Here is a 12,440-nt window from a genome sequence, read left to right as displayed (position 1 = left end):
CTCCTGTGAAGCAGGATCTAACCACTTCACTGTTGGGGCAGAAACCGTAATGCAGGAAATAATTGCTGGTGAAAGAAGCTGACTCACAGCAATGTCTCCTAATCCGAATCCCTTAGCGTCAGGACCAGTCACAGATCCAATCCTGACCTCGCTGTGTCCGCCCTTGTACAATAGCGACCGCACAGAACAATTGAGGTGAACAGAGTCGATTCACACAAGAGGAAGCTAAATAAACACATTATGAAAATATTTCTAATGGTGGGGAGATAAAGAGGTCATAAATATAAGATAGTCACTAATCTGTAAGAAGTTCTCACCACACCAGGTTAAAGTCCAACAGGTTTATTTGGAATCACGAGCTTTCGGAGCACTGCTCCTTCATCAGGTGAGTGGAGGTTAGTTCACGAACACGGCATATTTAGACACAGACTCAATTGCAAGCTAATGGTTGGAGTGCGAGTCTTTACGGGTAATCAAGCCTTTAGACAGCGTGAGTGGAGAGAGGGATAATCACAGGTTAAAGAGGTGTGAATTGTCGCGAGCCAGGACAGTTAGTAGGATTTTGCAAGCCCCGGCCAAATGGTAGGGGTTACACGTAGTGTGACATGAACCCGAGAGCCCAGTTGAGGCCCTCCCTCCTCATGTGTCCTCATGACTAATAAATCCAACAATGGATTTGTATGAGGAGTTGACGAAAAACCTCCTCGCCCAGAGAATGGTGAGAATGTGGAACTGTCACACTGTCTGTACCTTTAAGACTTGATTACCTGTAAAGACTCGCATTCCAACCATTATCTTGCAAATTGTGTCTTTTTGTTCTATATATGTGGTGTTTGTGAACCCACCTCTCCACTCACCTGATGAAGGGGCAGCGCTCCGAATGCTGCCAAATAAACCTGTTGGACTTTAAGCTGGTGTGGTGAGAACTTTGTACGGATTTATTAGTGACTATCTTATATTTATGACCTCTTTATCTCCCCACCATTAGAAATTACGTTTGAGGTGGTTAGTATAGGTGCATTTAAGATAAGCCAACTACATATATAAAGGAGAAAGGAATGGAAGGAAAGGCTCATAGCGTGAGATAAATTAGCTGGGAGGAGGCTTGTGGAGAATAAACACTGGCACAAAGTAGCAGTGAAGAATGTAATTTAAACTGTATGACTGAATGCTCAGAATGCAGATATACATTTATGCAGAGCGGTAAGTGCTCTCAGTCCCTTCACCCCTGATGAGTTTGTAGCAAAATTACAATTTGACTGATGACACCTGACGCTTTGTCTATCTCAGGTCCACCTTTGCAGCTCTCACCTGCTTCTTCGTAGAGCAGCAGTTGCCTGTCTCCGCCAGCTTGCTCAAAGAGAAGCAGCCGAGGTGTGTGCCTACGCAATGACTCTGGCCCGGAGCGCTGGAAACCAGGAAAGCAGCGGCATTGGTGAGTCATCCTCAATTGTAGAGTACTTAGAAAGGAGAGAAACTTCAGAACGCAGCTCAGTGCAGGTACGTAACGTGATGGTGTGAATGGAAGGCATGAGCTTGTGTGAGGGTCACCCAACCGCCTCTGTCATGTAAGAAAAAGGTGGCCTGTATTAACATCACAAATCATGGGCAGAATGGATATGATTGGGTGATTCCTCCATCAGTTTTTGATAGGTATGCTGGGCACAGCTTACAACAGTTGCCTCACTCCAGTGCCATGTTGCACCTAGAGATCACGCCAGAGAGTCTCAAAGATAACATTTCAAGTCTGTGACCTTCCAATTCTGATTGAGTCATTAACCTGATATGTTAACTCTCTCTCTCCACAAATGCTGACTGACCTGCTAAGTATTGCCAGAATTTTCTGTTTTTATTTTAGATTTTCTTCATCTGCGATATTTCACTTTTGTATTTCATGAGAGTCTATTTTGTCAACCAATCAGTTGGAGGTAGGCTGGGACTTCACAGAGTCATTCAGTGCTTCCAACTCAGCGGCTGATGCGATAGTGTTCGTATTGAGCCCAAAATTTAAAAAAATTGTTAACTCCCCTCTTTAAAAACAGTGGGGGAAACGTCATTCATTCATTGATGAATATCAGCAGCCATTATTGCTAGCTGCTGGATTTGCCCAGTGTGTCATGTATTTGAATAATATAATCTCACGAGCAATGCCACTGACAAAGAAGCTGTTATCTAGAGATCGTACTTGAAAAATCCCAACCCTGGCAGTAACTCTAACTTACAATAAGTCAGTTGTGATTCCAAAGAGGTACAGTGTGTTTTCACCACCCTTTCGCACTGTTGTGGAACTAGTTCCAGTAAAGTATCAAAGATGTGCGGGTGTAAGGTGCATTGGCCATGCTAAATTGCCCCTCAGTGTCCCAGAGTGTGTAGGTTAGAGGAATGAGTGGGGTAAATATGTGGGGTTACGGGGATAGGGCCTAGTGGGATTGGGCAGACTCGATGGGTCAAATGGTCTCCTCCTGCACTGTAGGGTTTCTATAAAAGCACAAGCTTGGGCTGCTACCCATAGAATTCCTGCAGTACAGAAGGAGGCCATTCAGCCCATCGAGCCTGCACTGACAACAATCCCACCCTATCCCCATAACCCCACATATTTGCTTTGCTAATCCCCCCCCCCCCCCCCCCCATAACTAGGGTTAATTTAGCATAGCTAACCAACCTAACCCACACATCTTTGGATTGTGGGAGGAAACCGGAGCACCCGGAGGAAACCCACGCAGACACAGGGAGAACGTGCAAACTCCACACAGACAGTGACCGAAGCCGGGAATCGAACCCAGGTCCCTAGCACTGTGAGGCAGCAGTGCTAACCACTGTGCCACCAGCCTCCAGACACTAGGGCGAGTTTTAATGATTACAAAGAGTTGGCCTATCTAGCCTCATTATTCCCCCCCCCCCCAGATCACTTATGATGTGGACAGTTTAACAAAACATCAAAATCTGATGACAACCTTCTTATTTAGGACACATTCACACTGATTGGCTTTTGCAGCAGTGGGGATGAGGCCTCCTACCCCAGTAATCCAGCTTTCACATCATCAACCTGCAACTCCCAATGATTTAATACGCTCCTGCTTCGCTACTCAAACAATGTTCCGTACCTAAAACTGACCACACGCCTTGGGAAAGCTTCATTGCTTAGTGAGTGAGTGAGTGCAGGCTGAAGTACAGATGCAGTGCCTCAAATCTGGCTGTCCATAAACCAGACTTTTTTTTTGAGGATATCTTGAAATGGTTTGTCCCCAGAATAAACCTCCCTTGGTCTGCAGTGCTGTGGCTGCCTGTGTGATTATGGCTTTACGGGTTTTGGTCTATTATGGCACACTATTGCAATGCTTATATTCTCAGCTGGCTGCCAAAGACACGGTATGTGTCTATCCTAAGAAAATAATACACAGTTTTGATTAGTCCCTTAAGCTAAACCGCCCAACCTGAAAACAGGCAAGATCCAGAATCCGGCACAACCTTGGTCCCAAAGCTGCCGGTTTTGAGACTCTTTACCTGTATGAGATAAAGCCACGGTGCATTTTCCACCCCTTATAATGTTCCAGCACCAAAACAGACCACTCGGCCCATCCTGAATGTGCCTGCTCTTTGGAACAGTTAAACAATTAATCCCAATCCCCTGCCCTTACCCCCTAGGCCTGCAAGTGTTTCCTTTTGAAATGTTTACCCTACTCCCTTTTGAAAGTTGCTATTGAATCTCTTATGCAATGCATTCCATATCTGCTGCGGAAAAGAAAAATTCTCTGCATCCCACCTCTGGTTCTTTTGCCAACTGGCTTACATGTCCTCTTGCTACTGGAAACCTGGTGGCACAGAGGTTAGCACCGCTGCCTCACAGCACCACGGACCTGGATTCGAATCCCGGGTCACTGTGCAGAGTTTGCACGTTCTCCCTGTGTCTGCGTGGGTTTCCTCCGGGTGCTCCAGTTTCCTCCCACTGTCCGAAAGACGTGCTGGTTAGGTTCATTGGGCATTCTAAATTCTCCCTCCCTGTACCTGAACAGGCACCGGAGTGTGGTGACTAGGGGATTTTCACAATAACTTCATTGCGGTATCAATGTAAGCCGACTTGTGACACTAATAAATAAACTTTAAATGTTTCTCCCACTCAACTCGCACCAAAACCCCTTTGTAAATTTGAACACTTCTAAGATACTTTACATTTCTGCATACGTATGTGTATGTTGCCAGCAAAGTATTTGAGATGTCTGATAAGGCATTCTTACATAGATGTCTGTCTCTGTCATAAACTGGTGGCACCCGAGAGATATTCTGAGGAACCGGTGTGACAGGAGTTTCAGCACTTGGAGCAGTGGAGTGATTGCAATCTGCATTTCCCACCTCAGATGTAAATATCACGGAGACAGGCCTGGAAGGAGTGCTGTTTGGAATGCTGGACCGTGAGACTGACCGCAAGCTGTGCGCTGACATTCATGACACTTTGGGCCACATGCTTTCATCCTTGGCAGTTCAGAAACTTTCCCATTGGCTGAAGCTCTGTAAGGATGTCCTGGCTGCATCAACTGGTAAGAAACCAAATCAGTACTGTATGTCGTGAGCACGGTCCCTGGAAAACACACTGCTTCTCACACCCATTATCTGCCTCTACCTCTGCCCCACACCAAGAATGCCATGCTTATCCAGGGCAAGTCCAACACTCGGGAACATCAGATGTTCCGCCATTCAGTTAGGTGATGGCTGGTCTGTATCTTAACTCCATCTACCTACTGTGGTTAGGGCTCCCTTAAAGCCCTTGCCTAACAAAAACTAGAAGAAATGAGGTTGAATTTGGGGTGAAGGAACTGTTTTGATAAACAGCCGCGATCCAGTGTGATAATTTGACACTCCTGTGCTCGGATGGTGAACGGCCTGCTGTTTATATCCAGTTCAATTGCTCCCAAATCAGATCATCTTCGTCAGTATTGTCCATTAGAAAGCACTGACCAGCTGCAAGTGTGGCTCCGATGGCTCAGTTTTAACCATGTGCACTGAGTTCTGTAGAAAATGCCATGTGTTCAATACATGTTGACGTAATTCACAGGTACATACATAAGTAAATGGACCAAATGGCCACCTCCTGTGCTGTATCATTTTCCATAATTCCAAATATTTACCACCATTCCGTGACTAAGGCAGTAAAGCGCTCACAATGATCAAAAAACACTTGGAGAGGGGGGGAATTTTCCCGCCCTGTCCGCCATGGGAATTGTAGCGGGTGGGACATGGACCATGCAAAGATCCGTAGACCTCAGGAGGGATTTTCCGGTCTTGGAGCGAGCGTAGCTGGAAAACCCCATCCTCGTTCTTCATCTCATCATTTCACCAATTAAAGCACAAAAGGGATCATGTTCGTCGGAATATGGTGATCACGTGATCGCTGTCTGTGACTCGTTATTTAATCGGTAATGCAGCTTGCCATGTCTGGATTCCCAATTAACCACACGTGGCCAGCGACCAACATATTGAACAACACTGTTCTACATCATATGTAGCCACTAATAACAATGATGCTGACTTCAGACTGTTATGAGTTTGTTCTCCTTTTGCTTTTGGCAAACAGTGCTGTAAATCTACCATAACACAAGTCTTAGGGACAGAAGAACAGGAGGAGGCCATTCAACCCCTCGAAACTGTCCCTCCATTCAATGAGATAGTGGCTGATCTATGTCTAACCTCATCTACCCTCCCCCGATTGTTACCCTTAATGCTCTTGCCGAACAGAAGAACTATCGCTTTTGACATTTCCAGTTGACCTGGACCTCAGCACCTTTTTTGGAGAGAAAGTTTCACGACCGTTTGTGTGAAGAAGCACTTCCTGGCATCACCCTGTCTCGTAATTTAAACTTTTGAGCCCGAGCTTGTACGATTCAGGTAGTCAGTCCTCCAGTTGCTGAGGGGTCTGGTTTTAGATTTCAGAGTAGTGTTGGGCCCATTTCCAGCAGCCAATTTGTGAATAGCCAGATAGATCCCAATGACCAAATCATCTGTATTAATGATAACGATTGGCCAGGACATTGGGGAGAACTGCCTGCTGTTCTTGAAAATAGCACCACCAGGTGTTTAATGTCCACCCGAAAGGTTATGCATCCTTTAGTACGACACTGGGGTGTCAGTCTTGATTTTATACTCCGATCTCTGGTGTGGGATTGAACCCTTCACTCCTCTGCCTCCGAGTAAAATGATACTTTGTTTTTCAAGGAGTGATGTTCTAAATTGGGAGTTTTTCTTGGGTTTACAGATGCGAGTGCTGCGGATCAGTTAGAAGGAATGAAGGATGAAGACGGAGAGAAAAAGGACGAGATGGACGATGAGATTATGTTCGCCAGCACGGGCGATGATGAGAAATCCAAGCCCTGTGTCGCCCCGCGTTGGGTCACCCGCGTGTTTGCCGCCGAGTGCCTGTGTCGTATCATCCTGCTGTGTGAGAACACAGACGCGACACACTTTGATCTCGCCAAAGCCAGGGCCTTGAGACTGAAGAACCCCAAAAGTAGGTCACCTGCTCATACGTTGACCATTGGTCGAGGTGCTCTCCGAACAGGGCAAAGCCTCACTGGCTTTGCATGGTTAAACAAATTTTGACTGACGCAAATAATTCCACAAAGCTACCAGATTGACTTGAAAGTGTCCGTGTTGCGGAAGTATTTAAGTTATCTGATGACAGTGTTTATAACATAGGGAATTGAGTCCTTTGTAAATTTGCTTAGAATGGCAACATTTCATTTTTGTTACGTCTTGACTTGATTATTCCAGTGGTCTTCCATCAGGCATGTCACTTTCATAAACCTGAGTTCGTGCACCATTCCCATTCACCTTCACCTTCATAAGAACTAGGAGCAGGAGTAGGCCATCTGGCCCCTCGAGCCTGCTCCGCCGTTCAATAAGATCATGGCTGATCTTGTCGTGGACTCAGCTCCACTTACCCGCCTGCTCACCATAACCCTTAATTCCTTTACTGTTCAAAAATTTATCTATCCTTGCCTTAAAAACAGTCAATGAGGTAGCCCCAACTGCTTCACTGGGCAGGGAATTCCATAGATTCACAACCCTTTGTGTGAAGAAGTTCCTCCTCAACTCAGTCCTAAATCTGCTCCCCCTTATTTTGAAGCCATGCCCCTAGTTCTAGTTTCACCCGCCAGTGGAAACAACCTCCCTGCTTCTATCTTATCTATTCCCCTCATAATCTTATATGTTTCTTCACCCCGGTGCTCAATGGCCTTCATTGGCTCTCAGTCCAGCAAAACCTGTCTTAAATTTCTCTCTCACTCCTGTTTAAATCCCTCCGTCGCCTAGACCTTCCTATCTGTGTAATCCCTCTCAGCCCGACAACGTGCCAAGGTCTGTGCGCTTCTCCAAATTTGGCCTCTGTCCACCCCTGGTTTTCACTACCCCAACATTGGTGGCTGTGCCATCAACTGTCTGGCTGAAAGCTCAGGAACAGGAACGTGGGAGCATGAGTAAGCCATTCAGCCCATCCAGCCTCTTCCACCATTCAAACAGATCATGGCCGATCACCTCCCTCTACACCAGTTTTCCCCCTATCCCTGGATGTTATTAGTGTTCGGAAGTCTGTTGATTTCTGCACCAGCTCAGTGATAGAGCTGTCGCAGCCCTCTGGGGTAGAGAACTCCAAAGGTTCAAAAGCTTCCTTCCCTGAACCCCTCTGCTTCTTTCTACTCCTTTAAGACCTTTCTTAAAATGTACCTCTTTAATCAAGCTTTTGATCAGATGCTATGCTACCTTATGTAGCTCTATTTGGTAACACTCACGTTGGGCCATTTTACTGTGTTAAAGGGCTATGTATGTGCGAGTTGTATAAAATATACAGAGCAAAAATTAAACCAAGCAATTATCACCAATCAAACAAATACATTTAAAAGAGCCTGGGTAATGTAGGAGGTGAGGTGAATTCGAACATTGTGTGCATCTTTCCTCAGTTTTTGTTACTTTCCTCTCTGACCTTTCTGCAGGTGAGCTGTTGGTGTTGCATCTTTCTGACCTCATTCGCATGGCCTTCATGGCTGCCACAGATCACAGCAACCAGCTGAGAATGGCCGGGCTTCAGGCACTCGAGGATATCATCAAGGAGTTTGCTTCTGTCCCGGAGCCCGAGTTTCCTGGCCATGTGATCTTGGAGCAGTATCAGGCAAATGTAAGACTGGCACCGTCAGAAAGTGCAAATTAGTAATGCGTGAGTGCTGAATTTGTCACGCGGTTAAAATATGAATTGATCTCACGAGTGAAGTATTGAATGGATAAGGTGCCTATATGCACTTCTGCCAACTTAGCTCAAAGGACTGTAATAATAGAAACTGCCCGTGTAAATTCATTGTACTGTCATTACAGCTTCCCATCGGTGGAGGTACTTCCTTGGCAGGAGAGTGTATTTACAATATTGCAGGTTTATATTTGAAAAATAAAAATAACATTTTAAAATGTCGTGGGCAGGCGATGGCCTAGTGGTATTATCGCTGGACTATTAGTCGGGAAACGCCGCTAAGGTTCTGGGGACCTGGGTTCGAATCCCGCCACGGCAGATGGTGGAATTTGAATTCAATAACAAATATCTGGAATTAAGAATCTACTGATGACCATGAAACCATTGTGGATTGTCAGAAAAACCCATCTGGTTCACTAATGTCCTTTAGGGAAGGAAATCTGCCATCCTTACCTGGTCTACATGTGACTCCAGAGCCACAGCAATGTGGTTGACTGTCAACTGTCCTCCACTGGAGATGGGCAATAAATGCTGGGCCAGCCAGTGATGCCCATGTCCCACAAATGAATTAAATAAAAGAATTAAACTAAAACAGAGATTTTTGCTCATTTTTATGGCCAGTGATATAGAATACAGAAGTCATGTACTAACGAGTTTCTATAAAGTTTTGGTAAAACCACGGTGGGAATACTGTGCGCAGCTTTAGGCTTTTCCTTCTAGAAATGATGTTGAAGCAAAAGACAGGACAGCATAAGTTCAGTCAGAAACTGTCTTATGGAGAAATAAAAATACAAGGCATAATTAGATCAATTGAGGCTGTTATCAACATAAATGATTTGTTTAGCTTTGAGTATGAGACAGAGTAGATGGAAACAGGCTGGTGATTAAGGATCTAAAGTGTGAAGATGTGGTTACAAAATGTAGGCATGCAGGTCACTGCCAACGTTGAGGGTGGGGATATTTGTAGCCTCCTCCCATTAATTGTTGAATTGTAAACCACTAACGTTCCATATTTCTAACACCCTCTGGAGAAAAAGGTTTTCCTCAGATCCCCTCTAAATCACTTACCCCTCACCTTAAATCTATGCCCTCTGGTCTTAGAGACCTGTTTTCATTCTTATGGAATTTGTGAATCTACTACTACATTAGTAGATTCCCACTACGGGGAGGCGATGGCCTAGTGGTATTATCACTGGACTATTAATCCAGAAACTCAGCTAATGTTCCAGGGACCTGGGTTCGAATCCCGTCAAGGCAGATGGTGGAATTTGAATTCAATTAACAAAAATCTGGAATTAAGAATCTACTGATGACCATAAAACCATTGTCGATTGTCAGAAAAACCTATCTGACTCTATAGTGTCCTCTAGGGAAGGAAATCTGTCGTCCTTATCCAGTCTGGCCTACATGTGACTCCAGAGCCACAGCAATGTGGTTGACTCTCAACTGCCCTCAGGCAACCAGGGATGGGCAATAAATGCTGGCCAGCCAGCGACGCCCATGTCCTGTAAAGGAATGAAAGAAAGCATGTATTCTGAAGATAACTTGTGTAACGCAGTGTGCAGGCACAACTATTTCACGATGCACCCTAGCAATGTAAAGGCCCAATATCACTGGATTGGAGTAGAATCTGCACTCCCACTTTTATACTAGAGCCAGCCTGGGTCTCAATCCTCGATTTCCTGTCATGCACAGCACGGTTGCCCGATTGTGGACAGTCAGTTGACAGTGAATTGCCCTGAATCTCCCCTGCCTGTTGTCCAGGTCCTATTTGTCTGTAGCCAATGAGGAGGGCTGTGCTTGCCGTCGAATGGTGTGGATTGCTTGTGCTGCATTAATGGTCACCTGAATTTTCAGCCTCAGCGACATGTATTCTTTTACTGTTTTTATTCAGGTTGGAGCAGCTTTGAGACCAGCCTTTTCCCAGGATACTCCGTCTGACATTACTGCTAAAGCCTGTCAGGTAATTAGTCAGCCACTGTTAAATCCACAAGGAGGCATCGGATCATTACCACGTTCAGACTTCACTGAAAACCACTCGATGTACCTTTCCATAAATCTATACATTATTGACAATAGTCCCCGTGATACACGAGTGATTAATAACAACCTTGCATTTATATCACACTAGGTAACAAATAGCATAGTCAATGTTTCAGCTCAGGAAAACCTTCAGTCCACTTCCCTGAATCCGCACGGTAGCACCGCCGCCTCACAGCGCCAGGGACCCGGGTTCGATTCCCGGCTTGGGTCACTGTGCGGAGTCTGCACGTTCTCCCCGTGTCTGCGTGGGTTCCCTCCGGGTGCTCCGGAATCCTCCCACAGTCCGAAAGACATGCTGGTTAGGTGCATTGGCCATGCTAAATTCTCCCTCAGTGTACCCGAACAGGCACCGGAGTGTGGCGACTAGGGGATTTTCACAGTAACTTCATTGCAGTGTTAATGTAAACCTACTTGTGACACGAATAAACAAACTTAAACTGAATCCCATTCATTGAGGCTGTTAAATTCCCTCCTGAAACCCACTGAAGATTTTAGTCCTATCACCTGAGTGGATAATTTAACATACTCACCACCCTCCAATAACACAAGCTCTGTCCTCATTTCCGATTTGAGTTTGTTTGTCACCATAGCTTTGTTCTCACGTGGCTGCTAGTCTCTCACCATTAAGCAAGCATTTCCATTTATTTTTCATTGATCCAAAGTGGATGACCTCACACTTCCTTACATTCACCATCCATCTGCAACGATTTGGCCCATTCGGTCTGTAACTTCCAACTTAATTACAATGTCTTCTGACAGTCCTCTGCAAACTTGGATATACAGCTCTATATTCATTCATCCAGTTTATTATTATGCAAAATGAAAAGCTAAGGCAGAACAGACAATACACGGGGAATACCGCTTGTCATATCCCTCCAATCTGTCCTCAATTTGAAAATATCACGTCTTGTGCTTGAATCTTAAACATGGAGCAGAACTGTTACTACGATATGACCAAACCAAATATCAAAGACTGCTATCATTTCCACTCTGTCTTCTCAACAAAGTCCCACGGTGTTTAAAGTTTATTAGTGTCACCAGTAGGTTTACATTAACATTGCAATTAAGTTTACTGTGAAAATCCCCTAGTTGCCACACTCTGGTGCCTGTTCGGGTACACTGAGGAGAATTTAGCACAACCAATGCACCTAACCAGCACGTCTTTCGGACTGTGGGAGGAGACTGGAGCACCTGGAGGAAACCCACGCAGACACGGGGAGAACATGCAGACTCCACACACACTGACCCAAGCCGGGAATCGAACCCCGGTCCCTGGCGCTGTGAGGCAACAATGCTAACCACTGTGGCACCATACTGCCCCATGAATCCCTGTGTTCCTCCAATTCTGACCTCATGTACATCTCCAAGTTGAATTGCTCTGCCTTTTGCAGCCATGCCTGCAGGTCTGGGATCCATCCCTTAAATCTGCCACAGCCCCTCTCCTTTTAAGATGACCCTTGAACTTACCCCCTTGAGAAAGTCTTTGGTCACTTGTCCTATCTCCTTCTGGGGTTTGGTGTCACATTCAGATTGATAATGCTCCCACGAGGATGTTAAAGGCATTATCCAGATACAGGTTGTTGCTGTTTTTGAAAGTTGGGTGGTGTGTTAAAATTCCTCTCTCTGCTTTTACATGAGTATTGATTCTGGTTACTGTCTGTCGCAGGTTTGCAGCACCTGGATCGGAAGTGGGGTGGTTAGTGACCTGAATGATCTGCGCAGAGTTCACAATCTGTTGGTATCTTCTTTAGACAAGGTGCAATCTGGAAAGGGCTCCCTGAGCCAACTGTACAGTGAGAGTGCCACCACAATGGAGAAGCTGGCTGTGCTTAAAGCTTGGGCAGAGGTAAGCTCGCAGAGGTTAGCCTTGTGTACGGATTAAATGTATAATTTAATTACACCGAGCGGCATGGTGGCACAGTGGTTAGCACTGCTGCCTCACAGCGCCAGGGACCTGGGTTAGATTCCCGGCTTGAGTCACTGTCTGCGTGGAGTCTGCACGTTCTCCCTGTGTCTGCATGGGTTTCCTCCCACAGTCCAGAAGACATGCTGGTTAGGTGCATTGGTCATGCTAAATTGCCTCTTAGTGTCCTGGGGTGCATAAAGTAGAGGGATTAGCAAGGTAAATATGTGGGGTTACGAGGATAGGCCCGAGGTAGGATTATTATTG

At 45.6% G+C, this 12,440-nt stretch overlaps 1 protein-coding gene across 3 annotated transcripts in view; it reads left to right on the top strand.

Annotated features, from left to right (window-relative positions):
- heatr5b (HEAT repeat containing 5B) overlaps positions 1-12,440 on the top strand; it is a 94,551-nt gene that overhangs the window by 52,945 nt on the left and 29,166 nt on the right. For all 3 annotated transcript variants that reach the window (XM_078213381.1, XM_078213383.1, XM_078213382.1), the window contains 6 exons: positions 1,291-1,435; positions 4,356-4,535; positions 6,248-6,499; positions 7,980-8,161; positions 10,122-10,190; positions 11,937-12,116. In XM_078213381.1, the coding sequence (XP_078069507.1) occupies positions 1,291-1,435; positions 4,356-4,535; positions 6,248-6,499; positions 7,980-8,161; positions 10,122-10,190; positions 11,937-12,116 (1,008 nt within the window). The remainder of the gene's footprint in view (positions 1-1,290; positions 1,436-4,355; positions 4,536-6,247; positions 6,500-7,979; positions 8,162-10,121; positions 10,191-11,936; positions 12,117-12,440) is intronic.

The sequence above is a fragment of the Mustelus asterias genome, chromosome 5, assembly GCF_964213995.1.
Source record: "Mustelus asterias chromosome 5, sMusAst1.hap1.1, whole genome shotgun sequence".
NCBI lineage: Eukaryota > Metazoa > Chordata > Chondrichthyes > Carcharhiniformes > Triakidae > Mustelus > Mustelus asterias.
This window is presented reverse-complemented; position numbering and strand designations above follow the sequence as displayed.